Consider the following 23,844-nt stretch of genomic DNA (forward strand, 5'->3'; position numbering starts at 1 on the left):
TTTGAAAGGATCAAAACTTTTTTTTATCTCTTAGGTGGTGGTCTTGTTTTTGCCCGAAATTTTCTTTGTATTCTTTCGGATTTCTCACCAAAACAGATACATGTTCTACTAAGAAGAAAACGACCACTTTCCTCTATTTTTTTTTTTTAAATTGTTCCCACATCTGAATTTAAAAAATTATATTTTATTAAATTATGTAAAAAAATGATTAAATCTTAGAATTAAAAGATAAAAAAGGTTTAATAATTGATTTTTCAAATTTAAATATTAATATGACGAATTTAATTATTTTTTAATTAATATTTTAAAAAGTTTAATATTAATATTAAAATGGCAAAATATAATAGTAATTGACTGGATCACATTTTGTCGTCTTTCGTCGACTTTGTTATTTAGATTTGAATGTCTTTTCTTTGTTCTTTATCATAAAAGATCAACAGATAATGAAACCATTCAAAGTTGATGATTTAATAGAGGAAGATTGATCGATAGTTGATTCTCTATAACCATCATAAATAAAACTTTATAAATGGAAAAAAAACAAATTTTTCAAAATTTAATTTTAAAAAAAATTATTAATTTTTTAAATTAATGAAAGAAAATTATATAAATTTTTAGGGTTTTAAAATTTATTAATAAAATGATGATTTTATTCTTATCTTTAGTAATAATTAGTCCACATATGAGTGTTTGAAATTTTAAAACACCATGGATATGTTTTCGAAAATAAGTTAAAATTTGAGTGAAAAATAATTTTTTATCCATAATAATATTATATTTAGTAACCTTTATTATTAACTATTCCATATAAAATTACAAGTCATTTGGATTCTAATGCTCACATTTATATCCAAGCCAAACTAGATCAAATCAAGTTTATTATCTATGACGTGGACTTTGATGTATAGGAATGAATTCCGTTTATTCTATGATCTAGATTAGATCTATGACAGAGTTCTTTTACATAATTGTATTATATGAATATAATTTATTTGTTATTAATAATCCCTCATTTGAAACTTTACCCCACCAATCAAATTCTGTAACCACTAGACATAGACATTTGAAATGAAAAATAAACCCATGACCAGAAATTCCCATTAAATGAAAGGCCGTCACCTGAACTATATGATTTGGTTTGGTTGATGTTGAAATAATATATTTTAATGTGACGTATTGCCTGCCTCGTGACAAGGGTGTTGGTTATAATAACAGAATTTTTATCTTATAAATGAATTAATGTATGCAGGAGAAGGAATCTAGGCACGAGATGGGAAGGGTTTTGCACATGACACAGAGGTTAAAATTAATTTAAATTGATAAAAGAGGGGCCAATCCAGCCATGGTGTAAGACAGATTCCAAGAAATGGCTGGAGGAGGAGGTCAAGAAGAAGACACAAATGTAACCCATCAAAAGTAGAGTTTAAGGGTTCCCTACTAAATTGCCTCCACGTTTCACCTTGTTTCACTATATTCCAACTATTTATTCCCTTGTATCATTTGGCTTTCTTCTGTTTCTAAAGGCACATACCCAATTCATATATATTTACATGTATCCAATTTCAAAAATTAAATTAAATTAAATATTATATAATTATCATTATGATTGAGTATAATAAAATTTTATACATAAAATTTTATTATTATAAAAAGGCCAAAAGATTTATTCCGATCCAAAAATTCATCTTTTCTCAAATTTACATCATTTAACTATTGTTAAGTCTATTAATATTAACGTTAAATCGTTATTTTTTTATACTATTAAAAATAAATAATAACTTTATCTTTTTTTTTTAAATCTTAAAAATTAATAATTTTTCTTTTAAATAAAGTTTTAGAAAATAACATCCTCCCTCCACCTTCCGCCTCCGGTCGGGTTTATTTTTTTTATCATTAGAAATATTTTTAAAATTCGGTTTGAGAGAAAATTATTAGTTTTTTAAATTTAAAGGGACAAAATGAAACAAAATTTTAAAAGTTTAGGGTTTGATTATCATTAATAACTTATGAGTGATTAAAAATATTTTTCAAAATTAAAGAGTGAAATATGAAAGAGGAAGATTCTTTGGGTGGGAATAGATTCTTTGGCCTTACAAGAATGGTAGGTTTACTGGGACACAATACAGGAAATGGCTGGTCACATTCCTATGTACATATTCACTGGCAAATCATGGATACCATGGCCCCTGGAGATCTTATTGCTTTAAATCATTCGCCACATCAAATCAAAACAAAATGTATTACACGTACTCAAACCACAAATAATTTGAAATATCTTCAGTTTTATATTCTTTTTTACCTCCAATTAATTTAATTTTTCATGGTTCTCAATTCGGCGAATGACACGTGGAGGGGTGCCATTATCCTGTTCAACAACATTATCTTCAAAATTAATTTTTTACGTATACTTTCCATAAATTTTCATTTTTCACTTGAATTTCTCTGCATGTTGCATATACCGCATGATCTGACAGAGTTTGGCAAACAGACAATCCTTTGCCTATAAACGCATCCTTTAGCTTTTATTTCATATCTCAATACGCATGCAAGAACGTGTGACCTGAAAGCGAACTAGGCCTTTGAACATGACTGATTGCATGCTTGCTTTTGAGAGATTATTGAGTAATACTAAGATAAATAATCCCAATAAATACTTTAATTATTGCTTTTTAGCGATAATTGAGTCGACTAATTTGGATTGGACCAAGACGATCGATTTATCTAAGATCAAATGTTGGCTGGGCAATTGGACGGTAGATATAGCCTGGCAAATAATATAATGAAAGTATACGTACTTGTTTAAATTTACGTTATTTATCTAGTAAAATAATTTCATATTATGAGACTTTCTGAAAGCTACTTGGTTTAATTTCTCTTTTTTATTATTTTATTTTTTACTTTTGGCTGTGTGGGTTTCGTTTCATTATTTTGATTTCAATGGTGATCATAATTTTCAACATCCAGCGGCTGTATCTTGTTTGTTTGAATGTTCTTCCCATCCTTCAAGGTTAATGGTTTTATGGCTTTTCTTCTTTCGGCTCCAAAGAAGCCATTAATTAATATTACGTTTGAAAAGACAGCAGTTTCTTTATGCTCAGTTAGTACTAAAAGAAACTAAATCTATTCTCAAGCCAGCAACTTTAGTGTGCTGACTCCATCTTGCTGCTGAATTCCAAACTCATACAATTCATTATGAATCCGTATATCATTTGGACCCATTACACTAGTCAATAGCTAAATTCGAACGGAATAGAGTCTAACATGGGTTTGGGTTAGTTCGAGTTTTACTCAACTTGTGGAGAGATAATCTCAAGCTTACCGAGCTCTTCTCAAATTTGTTTGAATTCAGTTTAATACTTTAGCGTAGTAAAAAATATTATTTTAATTTATATTAATTAAAACAATATTATTTTAATTGATTTAAATTGAATTTTTATAAGTTTATAAACTTGACAAATCGAATACTCTTTAAATTTGAACTTCAATTCAAGTTAATTAATATTAGACTTTTAAATTCGAATATAAACTTATTTGAGTTGAATTTGTATCAAATTCATTAAAATTAAGCTTGATTTTTATCTTGAATAAGCCAATTTGAACCCAACTTATTAAAACTAATATTTTTAAAATCAGATAAATGATCAAATCGATTATCTCACTGGTTTATAATTTAACTAGTTCGATCAAAAATTGATCGGTTCAACTTATTATTAAATTATAATAAATAAATTTTATTTAAAAATTTGTAAAAAATAAAATTAATTACGATATCATACTTATATAGATTAAAATATATTATTTTTAAGAAGTAATAATTATTTATTTGATTTTAATGAAATAATTAAATAAAAAAAAATATTTCAATTTTATGATTAAAAAATATTATTCTGTAAGTTATTATTTATAAAAAATATTTCAATAGATGTAAAAATTTTTTTTTTTTTTTAATTTTAATTTTTAATTTTTTTATAAATTTGTAAAATTTATCTAATCTAATAAAAATAATTAAATTATTTAAAAATAATTAAAATTTAAAAAAAATCCTAAATTTTAATCAAATCTGATTCTTTCACTAATTCGATCCGGTAGTAAAAACAGTTATTAGAACAAAGGAAGAGGACGATTGGGTTGACCTGGGCATTGCAAAGCCCGAGGTCTAAGTCAGTGCTGCAGATTGGGCACATCCTAATAGACCAGACCGGTCAAGAGCAAATGGGTTAGGACAAACTGTCACAGAAAACCCAAATTACAAGGAATTACTCGTTACAAAATTTACAGTATTATATATATATATTTATTTTATGTTTATATTTATATTTATTATTATATAATTAGATATTATTTTATTTTTAATTTAAAATTATTTAATTACATAATAATACATATAAAAAAATATATATTTATGTATTTAAAATAAATATTAATAATTTTATTATAAAATTAAATACGTAATTTTTTTTTTTGTATTAATGATGATTTATAATTATGAGCTGAATGGTTGTATCATTATTCTTTGCTGTCGGCTGTGGCAATAATCACGTCAGTTCTAATGCAACAATTAACTCAATAGCTAATGCATGTGACTTTGATCACATTGTTTCAGCACATGCCTTGTTTCTTGCTATTTCAAGCTTCATATCTTAGTCAAATCCCACAATTATTTGCGTAAAGATTTATATTTTTGCATAATTTGTTTTCAGAAATATTCCAACACAGACACTTCTATTATTATATCTTATCAACTTTATCGAGTTATCTAAGTAATATGTTTAACTAATTTTAAGAATATCTATAAAAAGCATATGTCTACCAAAAGAGATCTATTGAGAGATCAATAAAGGAAAATTAAGAGACAAATTTGAGGATCAATAAGCGATTTATTTTACATATCTATTAACAGATTATATTTTTAATCATAAAAAATATTTTAATTTACCAAATTAAAAATATAATAATAATATAAGAAATCATAAAATTTAAATTTCACTGAATGCCCCGGGCTGGACCGAAGATTAAGCTCTTGGGCGGGCCTCAGAGTTTGCCTACCGATTGTGGGGGTACAAACTTGATATGATACCACGTGTTCACTAATTAAAGAATAGCATGGAATGTCTATGCTACCTTCCTTGGTCTTTCAGTTTTCCCACTCGTCTCAGCTTCCGCTCGCAAAAAAGAAATGTGAAAAAACTTGAAAGCGAAAAAAGGCGGGCTAAATCGACTTGTCATTCAAATCAAATACGCTCTCTCCTTCACGCGCTGAACTAAACAAATGCAGATCGAAGTTGAGGACTCTGTACGGACAAAAATGGAGTCGCTTCGGTTGATATGCGACAGAGAGATTCCCTTCAATCAGCAGAAAATGGACTCTTTCGTGGAGTCGTTTCGACACTCTCTGGAATCGGTCAAGGCCAAAGCGCTTGAAACCATCCAAAATCAAGGTAATATTCTGAACTTCACTTTCACTCAAAGCTAAAATTTAGGGTTCTGGTAGCGGTTTTCACTGTTTGTGTGAAATCAGGGCTTTTGTAGATGTTTTTACAAAAATTGGAACTAGAATTAGGGTTATCTCCAAGAATTTTAACCGGTGCTTAGTTGTTTTATTTGTTTGGTGATTTGGTTTGAGAATAATGAGTTAAGGTTATTATTATTATTGTTGTTGTTGTTGTTAATCTTACAGCGAAATTGGCGAAAGTGAAAGCTGAACTGAGAGATGCTGAAGATGAATACGTGAAAGTATTAGCAGGTATGGCTCTGCTAATGTAACTTAACTTGAAATTATGAAGGTGCATAAATGACTTGAAGTAGCACTGATTTACCGTCACTGTTGAGTAACGTGTTGTTTTCAGGTCCATATTTTTTGCCATTGTCTTTTGTGTCTAATGAGATAAGTTTGTATGAATTATGATGCTGGTTTATGGGATTATCAATTCTCTAAATTTCAGTATGTTTTTGTTTTTGCATGTTGATCTGACTCTCTGGAATATATTAAAAGGTGGTGTCATTTCCATGTGTATTAATGGAAGCCATAATTCCTAGAAGAGAGAAGCTATAACTGATGTGCCACAGAAGAGTTCATGTACATTTATTTAAATGAGATTTGCATAGCTATTGCACATTTCAGAATTTTATTGATGTTAAATTATCAAAGAATGGATCTTGATGTTTGAGCTTTAGCAGTTAATTTAAAGCATGCCATCATGGTTCAAAATAATTTTTTCTACTTTCTGAACTTTGTTATCTTTTTCAGTTTCAAGTAATTGTGGTTGTGCATTTAATAGATAGTAGATAAGTAAAAATTCTGAATCAGTGAAAGCGGAATTTGATGTCTAAATTATTAAACAGTGAAAGTGTGAATCTTTTAAATCTTTATTCATTTTACTTTTTTGGTAGATTTTATTCCTGTGGTTGTGTAGCTGGAGAAGGATGAAATTCTTATATGATTAGAAGATGCAAAGATGTGCTGTTTGTATTGTAAAATTGGATAAATGTCCAGAAATTGATATGAACAAGTCTGAATATATATTTTGCTGCATAAAGATGTGCATTCAATTTTTAATTTAGATTTATTAATCATTATTAGGACTTTCTGGAGTTATGATGAGTGAAATGGTTTTAACAATTATTTTTTACATGTTTACTGTGAAAGTTGAACAATGATGTTTTGAAAAGTATTTTGTCATTTTTTTCCCTTTTGTTTCATAGTGAAGACTCGTAAAGAGGTCAAGCAGATGACAACTAGGGATTCCATATCTGCAACAAAAGTAAGACTAGAAGAACTTAAAAAAACCGTTGAAGCTCAGAGGGCTAGGAGGGATGAGTATGCGGCAATTATATCTCAACAATCTCAAGGTAATTTTCTTTATATATTGTTTGATTTTTACTGGTTCATGCATTATTCTCATAATTTCAACATCTAAATGTTGTGCGATATTTGTGGAAATGAATGATATTCCTAGCTTTCAAATTCTATTTGCATGATTGTTTTAATGTACTTCAAAAATTACATTTTGCCCCTCAAATGTCTTTTAGGAAGGAACTTATGTTAGAAATCATTGATGCATCAGTCATACCTATAATAATTAGTTAAGTTAGTTGCTGGACTATGAACCTGAAGAGATTTTATGATAATACTATGTTGAGTTTCCTCAATTCTTTGTTATATAGGATAAAAAAGTGTGGGGCAAGATTAAAGTCTTTGGCTATTATTTACATCTAATGCTTGTACATGAGGAGAGTGTTGAATGATATCTCTTTTTGTTACCTATGCTGCATTGGTCTATCAAATTGTTGGTGGGAACTTGTTATTTGTACCATGAATCAATTATACAATCTTTTTTTTTTTTTTTTTTAAAAGAATTTGAAGAAATTGATTGGGTTGGGAGCTACTTTATTGAGGTTCTATTGTTTATAATTTTTTGATAAACCTAGTATCTTTTTGTTGAGTGTGCTTGATGTAGTGACGCAAATTGATACATGTGCTTAATTATATCAATCATTTTGTGGATGTGCATGTGTTCCACCTTCATGTCAGTCTTCCAGAGCTATATTTTCTTGCCAATTTCTTGATAGAGTGAAGTTCAATCATGGATCTGCCACTCTTTATCATAAAGGAATTTTTTTTTTTAATTTTTGGTTTTCTGATTCTTCTGGCCTTTATTTAAAATATTCCTTTGTTGGTACCAACCATAGGCTTGGCTATATCTGAAGGAAAGACCAACCAAGACACTGAATGGAATGAAGAAATTCAAGAAGCCATTTTGTGGTACAATAGGGTTCTTGGTTTCCATGTTGAGGGTGGACCTGGTAATCAAAGTGATTGTGCAAAAATATATAAACCTTGTCTTGCAAGATTGATCTGTGCACTTACAAATTCCTTTGCTTCTAGGGGTAAAATTTACATTCAACAATATAGATATTAATAATCCAAATGAGCAGTACTCTTTCACCATTCGCCACACAAATGACAACTATACCTGTAAGTACAGTTTATAATTTTTAAAATTTTCTATTTTAATATTGGATGTATTCCATGCATATGTATATGACATTTTCTCGTAATCATTAGTGTTGGATTGTGACCCACCATTGAACAACATCAAGGAGTTAATCCAAGAGTTGAACAGAACCAATGGCCTATTCAGATTTGTCCGAATTATGAGAGAGAGGTTTCAAGAAGCTGCAGCACTTGGTATCACCTCATCTTGCTTCTTATTATTTTACCCTGTTTCTTACATATTTTAAAGTGGCTCTCTAAATAAGGTCTTGCTCTAGTAATTTTGTGTTTGTGGTTTGCAATGTGACTTGCTTATCACACTTCCACACAATTTGCTGTTGCAAAACCAATATAGAAGATTCAACTCTTATCTTTTATTTAATTATTATTTTTTCTTGGGTTCAAGTGCAACTATGTTTTGAGATAAACCTGTTTATTGTTCATGATGACTCCAAGGATTTCGACCGCAATCAACAACTCTTCATCAAGATTCTTCCACGATCTCTGGGTCTGCTCCTGTGTTTTCAGTTTCGACTAATAGAAGTGGATCTCCAGCCAAGAAAAATGAGTATCAGATTGAATGTGGAGAATCCAATAGACAAGAAAATCAGATCATCCACCAAAGTGAACCTCTGACAGAGAAAAATGAACAGCTTATTCAGGACGAAGGAGTTTATAGACAATCCAAGAAAGTTAACCGTGGAAGAGGGGCCATACCAGCACTTCTATCTCCAGGATCAGCAGCATCTCTTCGCCGGTCCCCTCGTTTTAAGGTAATGCTAGTATGATGTCAGTTTTATGTTCAAAAATTAGTAAAGAAGCATTTTTTTTTCTCATGTGGATCGAGTTTGGTTTTAGATTGTATTTTCCCAACCTGTCAAATAGCATAAAAAACTTTTTTATTTTTATTGAAAACACATCTACCTATATCTATTTTTTTTTATTCTTAGGCTTCCAATTCTAAGCGTGGAGGGAAAATCAAGGCAGAACATTAATAGATGGTCTGCAAGACATTTATGAATATGTTTAGCCAGTCTGCAGTAGCCAGTGTTACGACATGCAATTGTAATTCATAATTGGTTTGGCTTCAATAATTAATACTGTGCTGTTTCAAATTTTCTCAAGCCATCAGTTTGTTCTATTCTTTCAATATTCTAGAGACGCTGTATGATACTTTAGATCTGACAAGAATATGTAAGTTCACATTATTGCATGAACAATGTGGGTGTAACTAAAGGTATAGTAGTGCTTTTCATATGGGCCTATGGGGGGTGGCCTAAGCTCAATTTTGCTTGCTTTACCTGCAAGTTTCTTTGTGCTTGGCTGTAATAGTTGTACTTAATATCTTCCTTTTTAGGTGACGTTTTACTTGTATACTAACATTGAACACTTTCAATTATTCTTGGAGTTGTTTCACCAGATATCTGGCAGGACTAGAAATAGTGATTTAAGGTTTTATATACATTTTCAAACATCTAATCTCCTAAGTACATTTAGATAGGAAGCCTAAAGGTTAAGCTAATAAAAGATATGTCTGTAATTTTTCTCTCAACATACTCATAATTCCGATTTCTGACAGAAGGCCTATTGACTGTTGATATGTGCACTATACATAATAACTGCTGGCCAAAAGATTCTAATACAAGACATTACAACATTTTGCAGGTTAAGAATTGAAGATGAAATAGGTGCTGCTTTCTCATCTCGGTATTGTTATCGTGTGATCAGACTTGCTCTGATAGGCAAAATCTGTGACTTGGTTGAACGCTTAAACTTCCACGGTTGGAAAGTTGCTATACTTGGTGGTCTAAGTATTGCCGCTCAGCTGACAAGACAGATTGGTGTTTTCTTATTATATTAGTGTTTTAGGTTGTATAACACTGATACAGCCTAGGTTAAAGCCTAAGTATGATTAACAGAATGGCGATAAAACTTATATTTGATTAACAGAATGGCGGATTGTGTGTCCCTTTATTGGCAAATACTTCTTGACAGACTTGCCTATTTTTACTTGCTGTACAAATACATATGCTTTTATGCCTATATACATCACATTTAAAAAGTTTTACTTTTTACATATTTATAAGATGAGACTGGGACACGCTTTAGTGGTTATATGTGGTGGTGGTTAACGCAATCGTCTGTGAACGAGCGCACGGGTCTGCTTGCACAGCCTTTGCGCCTCAGATTCATCATTTGCCAAGGGTGAAGTGTTGGTTTCATTACAGTCTGAAAAGTATTTCCCACTGACACCTTCTGTTTGTGGGCTCAAAGCGGCATAGCATGTGGTTGATGCACCCTGCACAAATTGTAAGTACCACGTCAACTCAACTCAACTCAACTCATCAAATGAATCTTTTGGGCAAGAGAAGCTGACACTTATGTCTCGACAAACCCTACCTGACTTGTAGATTTTAGTAACTTGGAAGCAATGAAAAACAGAGAATCTGCACAGACAATTTGTCGCATACTTTTATATTTTGCTTAAAGTTGTACGCAAAACACCATACAGAAATTAGCAAGTAAATGTAAATGTGTCTGCGGATTCTTGCCTGTAATGAACCCCTTATGAGCTCTTATTATTCCAGTCTTTACAATGCCTGGATGTACTGCATTGATGGATACTCTTGCCTTCCTTGCCTACAGACAGCCAAATCATTGTGTATAATTTTAACCAACATCACTGAAAATTCTTTTGATTTAAAGGGAAGACGAGAAGAAGGAAGCTTTTACCTGAAGCTGCCTGTTGATTTCCTTGGCATGCAATATATTAGCCAATTTGGATTGGGCATATGCTCGTGTGCCATTATAACTGTGCAAAATTATGCCATTTAGCAAATATACTACTGCACATGCAAATTTTGTTAATAACTTGGTAAATTATTATATGTTTATTCTATCATCTGAAGGTTATAAAAATTATGTTTCCAAATTTACCAAGTTATTTTTTAATTTTACTGTGTCTTTTTTAGTGTATGAATGTCTCTTCTTTGTTTCAATTTTGGAAGTACAAATATTTCCACTTTTGTTTTGCATATTTCAATTGAACCTCTGGTTAGGCAAGGATGGAAAGGAAGAATAAAATTACTTGTTTGGATTGAGCATTCGAGCGAAGCAGAAATCATCAGCCTTCACCCAAGTATGAATTACTGAAGAGAGATTGATAATTCTTCCTTGGACACCTGTTTGGTCAGCTGTTTCTATCATTTTCTCTAGTAGCATTTCTGTCAACAAGAAATGTCCTGCCAAGACCAATCAAACTTGTAAATGATCTATGCAGCCCGGACCAATTTTTTCTTAAGATTCTTTTATAAAGACTAGGCCTAACAGCAGCCCTGTAATATGCTTTTTATACTTAAAAAAAAAAATTTGAGAAATTACCCAAGTAATTTGTAGCAAATGTCATTTCGATTTTGTCTTCTGAGAACTCCAAATTCTTAGAATATATCCCAGCGTTGTTTCTGAAAAACAATTAACATATGACATGAATATTTCTCTCTTTAATTCATTTAAAAATATAGAATTCCCAGTAGCAGAAAACCCTGATAATTAAACACTCACATAAGGATGTTAAGGGGAAGTCCTAGAGCTAGAAACTCCTGACAAAATCTCTGAACAGAAGCCAATGAACTTAGATCAATCTCAAACAATATAATCTCAGCTTCTGGACTCTCTTTTAGAATCGCCTCCTTCACTTCAACTGCCCTTCTCAGGTCCCTCGCCGGCATCACAACTCTCACTCCTCTCTTAGCTAAAACTCTTGCTGTTTCAGCTCCAATACCAGAAGTCGCCCCTACAAGATGTTGAAAGTTTGATAGTGCATGAGAATTTTCTTTCATTAGTCTTTTCTTTTGAATAAGATAATGAAAGAATAAGAAAAAAAAATTATGCAAAGTTGAAAACTTTATGATATATTTATTAAATAAACTACAGCATTAGTATTTTGATATTCTCAGTATCTATCTGCAGAAAGCTAGCACTGATCTTGTCAGAACCAATGAGAGAGAAGACTATTCAAAAGAGACAAAACCCATATCCTCCTCCAACCGAAATGAGCCACTAATAAAATATCCATACTAAGCATACCCAAATACCTGTTGTAAGGGAAGAATAACACAAATTTCTCTGTGCCTTGCAGATTATAAATCTTGAAAACATTTTTTTATACCAAAAGAAAGTAAGTAAATAGTACAAAAAGTTTTACATGTGCCCTCCTGATCTTGGATAAAATATGCTGTGGAAGTTTAAGTCAGATCCTTCAGGTTCAGGATCAAGATCATCTAACTGAATACCAAGTCCGAAGAAAACAAAATGAAATGATAGAAGGGTGGTACAACTGAAAGTAAAAAACCATTTTCCATGAGGAAGAAGACGATTTACAGGAAGACTACTAAGCTTGCAACTCATCAGAACAATCTCTCCATGGAAGCAAAAAACAACAAGGGAAGAAAAAGATAATTTTAAAAGCAAACTTGCAAAAGCTTTAGTTTAGAACTTTAGATATATAAAATTTTTCTTTATTTCTTGACCCTATCATGCAGCAAAGATGAGTAAAAAGGTGACAAGATTGTCACCATATATAAAGATCTTCTTTGATTATATATAAACAAACCAGTGATTATAGCAGTGAGAGGAGTCGAAAGCAAGGAAGAAAAATCTTCAGTAACTTGTTCGGCGGTTGATCTTGAGCCATAACCACTTGGCCCTGCTATGCCTGCTAAGTATCTAAGTGTTTCCTTCATGAGGGCGTGGCAGCTTTAGAATCTAAAAGACTCGGATAGCTAGAAGCCAGTGATATATAGTACAAAAATGCACTGTATAAAAAACTATCCAATGAAGTTAAAACTGATTGAGACTTGCACTACAGCTGATCTTTAAGTAGATCGTTAATTAGGTTGTGTAATTGTAAAAATGGCGCCGTTAGTTAAGGGTCTCTTTATATTTCTCATAATAACTGTCTGCCTTTTTTTATTTGTTTTCTTCTGGGCATTTTGCAACAAGAATTATGACGTGAAAATGGACAATTTTGACAGAATTATTAGAAATGGATTATATAGAAACCGATAAAATTTTTGGAACTGTTGCTTTCTTTTTTAATTTCTTCATGGTTTGAATATAAATGGCGATTAATCGGTGACATGACGTGGACACTATTTTTCTCATTGTAAATGACTTCATCGTTAGAAGATGATGACCTCATAGATTGAGCCATCGAGGTGGTGTTCAAATTAACTGTGGATTGACGATGATGTGTTAACTTTGAAGGGCTTTTTTCCTCTGTAAGAAAAGTAAAAACAACATCACTTTCCTTGAGAATTAAGAGATATATGTGCGTATGTATGTATGTATGTGTGTGTTGAAACTTGAACATGAAACTCTCTTTCACACGTGCACCTCTAGAATAACCAGTATAATTACATGCAATCTATTGAGAATTCAAAGTTCTTTTTCCTTTTTTTTTTTTTAACTCTTGGAATATAGAAAAGAAAGAAAAATTGCAGACAGATTCAAAGTAATTTCTGGGTAGTGTGTGTGTGTGTGACCTTGTCTCTCACATCTTCTTTTCTTTTGGTTTCAATGAGGTTTCGCTGTGGAAAAAATGATGGTCGGTGTTGGAGACTTGATGGACTAAAAGAAGGCATTGAAGTTGACTCTTCAACAATGGAGCTGTGCACAGGGGACCCCTTTGTTTCCCAACTTGCAAACATTTATGATTAATTTGCTATCGGTTTCTGAAGCAATTCTTTTCTACTTTCACATGTGACCTTCTTCTACATTCTTTCACTCGGTCCATGTTCACATAAAGTGTAAAAGTTAAATTCAATTGATGCTGCAACAGTGTCCATATCTCACCTATATACATGCATGCTTCTCTTAACATAAAGCTAAAGTCTCATTCATTTCAACTTGCTATTTTGTTTCTTTGCTTTCTTTTTCTATTTCTTATGTGGGTTTTTCTTATTTGATTCACTGTGTTTTTGTCTAGATCGATCTTGTTCATGGCTGGGAAAGGAGATGATGACCTATACTAGTCTACCAGCATGACCAACGAAGGAGATGGAGATCAAATGAAACTTCATCATTTGAATTAAGGAATAATTAATCCTAATTAACTTTTCAAATCACCAACAACTCCACCTAATTAATTGTGAAATGGGATCATAGGAAAACCATTATTATTTATCTACCTAATAGCTCAACTACCCATTGCATGAAACAGAAAATTGACATGAATTATATAAAAACAATTTTTTACAATGACACCAAAGTAAGAAATACATAAATTTAATCTGTTCAAATCTTGATATAGAAGAGTCTTGGACCCATGGCTGAATTGGCAGATACTTTCAACAAAGCTAGCAACGACATGCCGACAAACCCTAATATATATTTCCACAATATCACATACCTTTTGTCAATCCATCAAACATTAAGAATAGTACTTAATAAATAAATAAGACTTAATGGCATTATAATGAGTGCTAGTCACACGTGTCATATACCAATCAGGAGATGGCAAATGGCCCCATCAGATAGGGGCTCATTCATACCCATCAAGCCAACCCTAGTCTTCTCATTTCATTATTGTACCTGAACATGGTTGATTAATTAGCTCCAAATAATTAGCATCATTGATTATCCTTGCTAATTCATGATGATAATAAAATTACAATTGATTAATTATCCTTGTTGTTTTGTTTTGAGACTTGTATGGTAAGATTTGGTAAAAAGGTTGTTTGTCTATCCTTATCCACCATTTATTGAATTTCAACAAAAGATTAAAAAAAAATCATTAATCTCCAAGCTGTAAAAGGGTTTTAACACAGGACTTTCACTGTTGAATCATGTTCATGTAACGGGCAGCTTTAGCAACAACATGGTGATCATACTTCATCATGACTGACAAGACACAAAATGAAATGGGAAAATGATAATTCTTTGTACATGTTAAGATTGGTTAAATTATACTTTCTCAGGAAACTATGAATATGATGGTTTCACAGAGAGAGCAATTTCAGGTCGAGCAGTATAATTCAAAGGCAGTATAATGTGTTTGCCATTCTTATTTCTGGGTGAGTGGAAACATAGGTAGATTGCAATATACGTGGCGAACAATTTAGATTTAAATTTTAGTTTCAAGTGTAATATGATTATGTATTTTTTTTTTTATAACCGACGACTTCGTCTGTATTTATTAGATTTACAACCACTGTATCAAATAAGTCAAGGTTTCATAAACATAACAGAAACTTAAACTCAAACTTTTATTTTAAAAATTTTAATACTCCATTAGTTTTTTAACCTGTAAGGTCATATGATTATGTATTTTAGTTGCTTCAATAGGCTTCTTATTTGTATTTCAATATAAAATAGTTTTTAAGTTAGGAAATGGATTTGTCACATCCTCTATCCCTTTCATTTTATATCCGAATCATTATCCCTAGTGATGTAACGTAAATAATATTATGTGTACATATTTTTAAAATATAATTTGGATAAATAAATGATATATCATTATGTAATTAAATGTTACTTTATATTTATTTCAAACTTATCTATTCATATAATAATATATCGTATATGTATCGAAAATGTATATGAATAATGTAAAATATATCCATTCCCACATTTGAAAAATAATAATGACGTGAATTGTATTTATTGTCTATTAATATTAATTTATTAATATTTATTTAATCTCAAATCTTGTTTAATGGATATATATTCCAAAGAAAAATTTATTGGGCCTGAATATGGGCTTTAACCTTCTATTTAAAACACTGCATGGGACTTGGTAGTACTATTCTGGCTGAAATTATTAAAAATAATTTACCATGGTTTAAAATTAAGTATATTTTATCGCAAAACATAATTAATAACAATTAACAAAATAATTTACCATGGTTTAAAAATAACATAGTTTGTCAAATGTTATTCTAACATATGATTCTATACAAAAAAAGAAAAGAGTTTTTTCTATAGATATTTTTGCATAAACCATTTTTCACCACATAATCCTGTGTTAAGAGAAGTATTGTTTTATTTAACCTTATGTAAAAAATTATGATATTACATAGTATTTTCTGTGATAAAATAAAGAATGAATATATTCAATAAGAAGTGAAATTTTAAAAGCATATTATTGTGTTAAACTACCTAAAAGCAATACAGGTCTCAGATAGAAACTAAAATCTATTCATCTGATTTTAATTTTGAATTGATTATTTGAAATTTTGTAGGGTATTCGAATCTGCTCACTTCTAGTGTTTTATGGTTTCAAAGTGAGGAAATGTAAGTGTTGGGCTAACAAGGATTTGTGTTTGAAAATTGGATTAATTACATAAAACCCTAAAAAGACGTTTTGTTTGGGTGATATTTTATTATCAAAATAAAAAGATTATTTTAAAGATAAATTATTGAAAATATTACTAGGTATAAATGATTACTACGTTTGATAAAATTTGGTAAAAATGAATGATATAAATAATTAATGTGTTTGGTTAACGGTAATAAAAAAATACTTGTAAATTATTTTACTTAAATGCTCTTGAATATAATTATCTTAAAATATTTTTTATATTTTTTATTATATTAATTAAAAATAAATTTATTATTGTCTTAAAAAATTATTAAATTATAGTAAAATCAAGATTACCTTGGTAATATTTTAATATCTAAGGTAAAGGTGATAATCAGATTATCACACTTATATTACCTGTCACGTCAACATTAGTAATATATGATTACTATAATCTTTTATTACTGATAAACCAAACAAGAAAATGTAAGTCATAAAAGATAGATTCTAGGGGGCGTTCGGTTTGGGTAATGTTTTATTACCAAAATAGAAAGATTATTTTGAAGATAAATTACTTAGAAAATTACTGGGTGTAAATGATTACTATGTTTGATAAAATTTGGTAGGTATAAATAATTATTGTGTTTGGTTAAAGGTAATAAAAAATTACTAGTAAATTATTTTACTTAAATGCCCTTGAATATAATTATTTTTAAATATTTTTTATATTAATTAAAAATAAATTTATTTTTGTCTCAAAAAATTAATAAATTATAATAAAATGAAGATTACTTTGATAATTTTTAAATACCTAAGGTGAATGTGGTAATCAGATTACCACCTATATTACCTGCCACATCAACATTGGTAATAGAATATTACTGTAATATTTGATTACTGACAAATCAAACAAAAGAATAGATTATTAAGATAATATTTGAAAACTTGAATCAAACGGCCCCTAAGATAATCTTTAAAACACTGTAATCAAACAACTCCTAAATTTTAGGCTAATGTTCCCCTTACTAGAGTGTGTTTTCTGAATTTTTTGAAGTCTATGTTCTTGAAACAAGAATGTAGTGCTTTATAGGGATTTTAACTAACCCTTTAAAGACCTTTGGATTCCTTCACGCGCCACGTCATGGTTATACAATGCATAACTCTAAAATCACTTACAGCGAATTTTGTTTCCTTAGTTAAAAATATTGTGCATAATATTCCTTCACCGAAATCAAACTCTAGGGTTTTTATCATTTCCATGGCTTCTCGCGCCCATCTCGACGATGTAAGTCAATCATCTCATAATCCTACTACAATTATACTTACATTATAAATATTTATTTACGAGTTTTATTGAGTTTTTTTTTTCCCTCTTGAACATAGGACGACGATTTCGGTGGTGATTTTTCCGGTAGCCACAATACGAGACGTTCAGGTTAATTCGAATTTCATTTTAATAATACTGGTTTATGTATAATGTGATTGGTTTTTGTTGTTCATTTTTTAATTTTTACTTACATGAGAATTGTTAGGTAACAAGAGAAGCTTCGGTGATATTGACGATGATGAGGACGATATATTTTGTTCGAATAAGGTATTTTCATTTGTTTAATGCTGTTGTTTGTGAGTTTTTCAATGTTGTTTGAATTAGAGCGATTCATGAATAATTATTTAGTGACAGATGGTGAATACTTTGTTTGGTTGTCTTAAGCTTCATTTACTTAGTTACTTAAACAGCTTTTGAATTTTTGGATTTGTATGTTACATGTGTTTAAGCCACATTGAATTCTACGGGTATGAAATTGAGAAATTTGTGACTGAAGCATTTTAGATTTTAATGGTTTTACAACCTTATGGTTGCAAGATTTGAAGTGAACTAATATTTACTATGTCAAAAAATGGATAATACATGGCTTTAGGCTATGCTCAATGAAATTGGAGGTATAATAATGAGTGAAGCATTTTGAATTTAGGGTGTTGGTTTTTGCTTTACAACTTTATGATGCAAGAGTTTAGCAGACTGATATTGTCTTTGCAGAAGAATTGATAACATAAGTTTAGACTATGCTTAATGAAATTGTTTATGATACTCAAATTTTACCAGCAATGAGTAGTTTAAAATCAAATAATTATAAAAGAGAAGAGCTCTATTTCTACCTCTGGTTTCTGCATCTACCTCTTTCTGCTTTCAGCCACAAAATTGGTGAGGATGTAGCTTGATGGTAGCAATTTCATTCTTTTTGTTTGAGAAGTATATAGAGTATTTATTAAAGAAAATGTTATGAAAAACTGTCTAGTGGTTGATCCTGTGACCTTCTAGCTGAGAAAGTTAAATTAGAATTTATGGGTTTCCTCTTGGAAACTTTATTTAATTTGGCTGTGGTGGATTTTTCATCTACTAGGCTTTTGGAACATATGCCACATCTTGAGCAGCTAATGAAAATTTTGTGTATTTATGGGATTTTTTTACATTGCAGAGTAATTCAAACATAGAAGAAACTGCGCCTGGTGTTGCAACTGGGATGATTTTGTCTCTTCGGGAGAGGTATAGTATTATCGGTGATGGGTTGTGATTACTTTAGGATTCTTATGTACCATTGCTACACCTATAATTCTTGGAAAATTTTCCTGCAGTCTTCAGAACTGTAAGGACACACTAGCAACATGCCAAGTATGTACACAGCTATACTAAACATGCTTGTAATTAAGCTTAAGATATAATTTTGCCTTCTTTTTGTGCCTGACAAAATCTAATCATGGTCATGTTTCAGTCGGAGCTTGAAGCTGCAAAATTGGAGATTCAAAAGTGGCATTCTTCATTTCAAAATGAACCTTTCATGCCAGCTGGGACATCTCCTGGTTAGCCTTTCCTTGGAGTGTTTAAGTGAATCATTTTTTTTATATGTAGTCTCATATTATGAACATAGTGTATGCTCTGTATTTATTTTTGAGACAAATGGATTCTACTATTCTTTGTAGAGCCTAAATTAGTCATCAATTATCTTCAGACCCTAAAGTCATCTGAGGAGGTGATGAAAGAACAGGTTGGTGCTCTCTTTCATATCTGCTGGTGATGGAAGAAGTTGTTTTCTCTATGCATGAATTCATCTATGTCTTATTCTTATTATCAGCTAGAGAAATTAAGGAAAAAGGAAGCTGCAGTCATTGTACAGTTGGCAAAACGGGAACAGGAGATAGGGGACTTGAAGGTCAGACTCTCATCTTCTCTCTTTGTTTTGGGATGTTTGTTCCCCCAATTATATTTTATGCATAGTATGGTTTTTGTTGCATCTGTTGTTTTTATATAGATTATGATTTTATGTTGCCTCTTCTGGTAGAAGTAACTAAGAGAGATACATAGTACGATTGCCTTTGGGATAGAGATAGCAGTAAAGTCCTGTCACGGTGATTTTACTTTATGGGAACTGAGCTTGTTGTAACTGGAGGCAAAGAATCCCAATTTCTTTTGTTTGTTGTATTTTATACTGCCTAATTATTAACAACATTGTGTTGTTTCACCTAATACTGAATTCATTTAAACTTTTCAGTCTGCTGTCCGGGATTTGAAGGCTCAGCTTAAGCCACCATTGATGCAGGTATTATGGATTCTGTTATAGGGGCTTGCGGGAGTCGTAGTAATTAAAACTCAATTTGTTTCTTCTATTTTTATTGTCTTTCTCTTTACAATTTTTGTGGGATCTAATGTCACATTTTCCTATAGAATGGAGTTCTTGTTAGCCTTTTTTCCGGGACATTTTCTGAGCCTTTACTTGTCCGCAATACACTGTTCTTGTGTCACATGAACCATTTTAGGAACATTAAAAGCCAATAAAAGAACAAACAACATGCTTATACTAGTTTATTGGCCAAGATAATGCCAATACTTAGTGCATCATGATTTTCATGGATGAATGTATTATCTTAAAGGATTTTTTTTTTTGTGAATTCTGGTGGTGGCTCAGAACTCAAACAGGGGTTTCTATTCCTAGTACAATGTATGCTTGACAAACTACTTAAGCTGAATTTTTCTTAGTATTTCTTTTGATTTTTGGGCAGGTAGGCAAGCTTTGGCATCCCTGGGGGAAGCTTTTCTTAAATAGGATATCATGCCTGTGCTTGTATTTAGTTATTAGACATGATATATGAAATGTTCTTGTGTCTGTATTGACAAGAAGCTGGTTTTCATGGTTCAAATGCAATATTACCAAATGTTTTGACCTGGAACATTTACCTACTCTATCACCTGTTTAAAACAATGCTTCCTTTTTTTTGTTTCTCTGTGTGTTTTTTTATTATCTTTGCAGCAGCATAATTTTGTGGTGATTTATTTGACAGGCGAGGCGGTTGCTGCTAGATCCAGCCATTCATGAAGAATTTAGACGTCTAAAGGTTTGTACTTTAAGAAATCCTTGTTGCAATTTAGATCTACCAAAGTTAGTTTTCATGTATGCTACTATTCTGGTGGTGATGACTATTCTATGTTGACTGTCTGGTGGTATATCTGGTATTTTTAAGAGTGCGTAGCTATGTATTCTGTGCTGATGGCTAATAGTTTTGCAAAAAGGGGGAGGATATATTATATTAAATGATATGTGGAAAGTTCACTTCTGTCTTTTCATAACAGCTAAAGCAGTCCTTGTAATGAACTTCTTTAGCATTTCATACTGATGTCGACTTTTGAAAGTGTTCTTGAAGTAAATGTTTGAAATCCCCATGCCATATGTTAATTTTTCTAATGCCCCTTAGACTAATGTCCAATTGCTAATTGCACATAAAAACCTTAGGCCCAGCTTGTTTTGTTTGTTGTATTATGATATTTGCTCATAGGATAAGTTGTTTGAGGGTTCTTACTTTCCATAATGCTAGAATTTGGTCGAGGAGAAGGACAAAAAGGTGAAGGAACTCGAGGAAAATATAGCTGCTGTTGCTTTTACTGCAAATAGCAAGATGGGTAAAGCATTGATGGCAAAGTGTAAAACCCTGCAAGAGGAAAATGATGAGATTGGCCGTCAAAATGAGGAAGGAGAGGTAGTGCAACTGCTATTTATAGTGTATCTTGTTATGGTTTTGTACTTGCTTTTTCTGGCTTGGAGTTTGTTTGTTTCTCTTTTTAACATGTTTTTTTCCAGCTGGAAAATTGATGGACAGTTGATAGTTTGCCTATGTCGAAGGTGAAGGGAGGTTGGGTGCAATTTTTAGTAGCATGTTGGAATTGTTGATCATTATATTTAGAACGACATCTTGGGCTGATTTACTCTTGGCTTTTGATATGGTTTTTGGGGTTGTTTTTCTGTACAGCTCTACTTCAGTTTGCTTTCTCTGAGCACAGCCTACACAGATTGGCTAATGACTTTTATTTCTCTGCCTCCCTCACTAGGCTGAATTAGCTTCTTTCAGTGGATAACTTATCCACCATAGTCCATTTTTCTTCACAAATACAGTATAATAGACACACACATGCACACACACACACTCCAGATCTTGAAGTAGATAAGAAACATCTTTCTGCTGATTATGACTATTATGTTGATACAATGATTATTGTAGTTATTTTTGTTGAAAGTACTTATATGCAATGATAAGTGCATACTCCCAAAGGCAACATCTTGACTGACTTATGTGTTCATATTATTTCAGTCAAGACCTGGTTGAGCAATTTTCATCTTCCCAGTTATAAGACCTTTTTTTAAATCAAAATTTTCAATGTATTAATTATTTTTCTGAATGTTGGTCGGCAGACACATCAGTTGCAATTGAAACTTGCTTTGCAGAAATCTCAAAATGCTGAGCTTAGAAGTCAGTTTGAAGGTTAGCGATATATATATTGTTGATATAGCAATTGGTTCAGTTGAACGTTATGGACATCTCTTGAGAAGTTTAAATTTGAAATGTGGTTGCCTAACTTATTTTAAGTTTCTGGGACTGTCCTGTAGTTTCTCTTTGACATGATAATTTTTATTTTACATCCTATGGTATATAGCAAAGGAATTTTTTTTTAATAAACCACGGAAGCTGGGACACCTTTATTAGTTGAATGACTTACCTGTATGGGACCTTTCATTGAGTTTGTAACTTTTTATTGAAGTTGGAAATTGTTACACCTGTGTTACTTTATAGTGTAGCATCAAATGTTTTTTTATCATGAAAGTCATGCATGCAGTATTGATTTCTGACATCCTAGTATTGTTGAACTGCAATTCTTCTGTTTTTGTGATTTTGATTGCATCTTAATATTGAGCAACATTTTCCCAAAAGTCAGAATTCTTTTTATTTGTAATTGTAGTTTGGTTGCCCCTTATTTGTGGGAGCATAATTAAGGGATATGGACACGATTGCACCTTTCATGTTTTGTCCTCGCAAACCTTTTATTGCTTTTTTTTTTATTCCAGTCAACCAATTTGTGATGATTTAAAAATTTTTCAATCCATTTTAATTTTTTCTATTCTGTTACATGCAGGACTCTGCAAACATATGGAGGGATTAACAGATGATGTTGAAAGATCAAATGAAACGGTTTCATTCTTCTCCATTTTTTTCCCATTTCTTTATTAGTTTAATTGTGTTGAAGCATAGCAGCACCACGTGTTTAAGAATTATGTGTCGAGCCTCTAACTTGGTTAAATAGTAAATGAAATTTTAACTGGAAATTTGTGGTGGATGGTAAAAAATTCAACCTGATTTCTAAAGATTAAATTATTATTTTCCACCCAAGCTTTGGGGAAACCACAAGTTCCACTTCTTGAATTCTTTAACTAAAAACTTTCACCTATAACACAGCTCTATTAGGAAAAAATATATATATATATACAAAAAAGCTAAAGTAAAGTTAGAGTGGGGAAAAAGTAGACTTCGGTTTTCCAAAATTTTCAATTTGACCCTAATGGGAGTGGGAACTAGTGAATTCTCTGGACTTTGGGTGGAAAATAGTAATTTACTCTGCTCTAAAAGATGAGTAGCTAAGAAAATAAGATATGGGAGTACTGACTGAGAGCATTTCTTTTGCAGGTGCTGATCTTACGAGAGAAGCTGCAGGAGAAGGATTGTGAAATTGAAAGGCTAAAGCAGGAGTTGCAGCAGAAGAGCATTGTGGAGGAGGATAAAACTGATTCACTTTCTGATAAGAAAATTATCAACAACATAACCGAATCTGGGGAAGCTGTAAAAACTGAAATGTAGACTTAGCAATTTTGTAGGATATTATTATTATTATTATTTTTTATTCCCCATGTCTGTACAATGTACATTAAATAGTTTCTTTGATTTGTTAGTAATTCTTGAATCTAATTTGTCCTTTGGCTGCCTTCTTTCCGGAGTGGCCCTGCATTATGCTAGTAAAATATGCTTCCCTCTCAAGTTCATAAAATAGGAAAGCCCTATTTTGTATTAATGTCCTGAAGTTCCAGAGACAAGGGCAATTAAGTTACCAAGCTTGTGAGACCTTCACTGTGTCCAGACTTCAATTTCCAGTCTCCCTATACCAAGCAGATGCCAGGTGGTGAACTTTTATTTTATAGTGGCTCAATGGACGTGCTACAAGCGTTCAAGTGTTTGG

At 31.5% G+C, this 23,844-nt stretch overlaps 3 protein-coding genes across 4 annotated transcripts; 2 read left to right on the top strand and 1 right to left on the bottom strand.

Moving 5' to 3' along the window:
• Positions 1-5,103: 5,103 nt before the first annotated feature.
• Positions 5,104-10,055, top strand: LOC123212320 (kinetochore protein SPC25 homolog). Of its 2 annotated transcripts, XM_044631419.1 has the most exons (9): positions 5,104-5,438; positions 5,678-5,743; positions 6,703-6,849; positions 7,690-7,803; positions 7,886-7,975; positions 8,066-8,188; positions 8,450-8,766; positions 8,944-9,058; positions 9,659-10,055. In XM_044631419.1, the coding sequence occupies exons 1-8, from the start codon at positions 5,270-5,272 to the stop codon at positions 8,986-8,988; spliced, it is 1,071 nt and encodes a 356-aa protein (XP_044487354.1). In that variant the 5' UTR covers positions 5,104-5,269; the 3' UTR covers positions 8,989-9,058; positions 9,659-10,055. The 2 variants fall into 2 exon arrangements, with proteins under 2 accessions (XP_044487354.1, XP_044487355.1); XM_044631420.1 differs by lacking the exon at positions 8,944-9,058 and having other exon boundaries at positions 5,108-5,438.
• Positions 9,906-12,829, bottom strand: LOC123212321 (short-chain dehydrogenase TIC 32 B, chloroplastic-like). The gene is made up of 8 exons (XM_044631421.1): positions 12,606-12,829; positions 11,555-11,786; positions 11,375-11,454; positions 11,082-11,235; positions 10,727-10,805; positions 10,546-10,633; positions 10,394-10,440; positions 9,906-10,292 (listed from the first exon to the last, which is right to left on the bottom strand). Exons 1-8 carry the CDS (start codon positions 12,733-12,735, stop codon positions 10,122-10,124), a joined length of 981 nt encoding a protein of 326 aa, XP_044487356.1. The 5' UTR covers positions 12,736-12,829; the 3' UTR covers positions 9,906-10,121.
• A 4,627-nt stretch (positions 12,830-17,456) lies between these two features.
• LOC123211464 (FKBP12-interacting protein of 37 kDa) lies at positions 17,457-23,645 on the top strand. Its single transcript, XM_044630216.1, has 14 exons — positions 17,457-17,577; positions 17,676-17,727; positions 17,825-17,886; positions 18,770-18,837; positions 18,927-18,963; positions 19,064-19,151; positions 19,272-19,336; positions 19,424-19,501; positions 19,841-19,888; positions 20,628-20,681; positions 21,159-21,320; positions 22,031-22,100; positions 22,750-22,805; positions 23,298-23,645. The coding sequence occupies exons 1-14, from the start codon at positions 17,551-17,553 to the stop codon at positions 23,466-23,468; spliced, it is 1,038 nt and encodes a 345-aa protein (XP_044486151.1). The 5' UTR covers positions 17,457-17,550; the 3' UTR covers positions 23,469-23,645.
• Positions 23,646-23,844: the final 199 nt, after the last annotated feature.

The sequence above is a fragment of the Mangifera indica genome, chromosome 3, assembly GCF_011075055.1.
Source record: "Mangifera indica cultivar Alphonso chromosome 3, CATAS_Mindica_2.1, whole genome shotgun sequence".
NCBI classification, from domain to species: Eukaryota; Viridiplantae; Streptophyta; class Magnoliopsida; order Sapindales; family Anacardiaceae; genus Mangifera; species Mangifera indica.

Coding starts and splice junctions, on each gene's coding strand:
- LOC123212320 (XM_044631419.1), top strand. CDS start 5,270: ATGCAGATCGAAGTTGAGGACTCTGTACGGACAAAAATGGAGTCGCTT. Junction 6,850..7,689: donor TATATCTCAACAATCTCAAG/GTAATTTTCTTT, acceptor TACCAACCATAG/GCTTGGCTATATCTGAAGGA. Junction 7,976..8,065: donor CACAAATGACAACTATACCT/GTAAGTACAGTT, acceptor CGTAATCATTAG/TGTTGGATTGTGACCCACCA.
- LOC123212321 (XM_044631421.1), bottom strand. CDS start 12,735: ATGAAGGAAACACTTAGATACTTAGCAGGCATAGCAGGGCCAAGTGGT. Junction 11,787..12,605: donor TCTCACTGCTATAATCACTG/GTTTGTTTATAT, acceptor AACATCTTGTAG/GGGCGACTTCTGGTATTGGA. Junction 10,806..11,081: donor CGAATGCTCAATCCAAACAA/GTAATTTTATTC, acceptor AATTTTGCACAG/TTATAATGGCACACGAGCAT.
- LOC123211464 (XM_044630216.1), top strand. CDS start 17,551: ATGGCTTCTCGCGCCCATCTCGACGAT. Junction 22,101..22,749: donor GCTTAGAAGTCAGTTTGAAG/GTTAGCGATATA, acceptor TGTTACATGCAG/GACTCTGCAAACATATGGAG. Junction 22,806..23,297: donor TTGAAAGATCAAATGAAACG/GTTTCATTCTTC, acceptor TTTCTTTTGCAG/GTGCTGATCTTACGAGAGAA.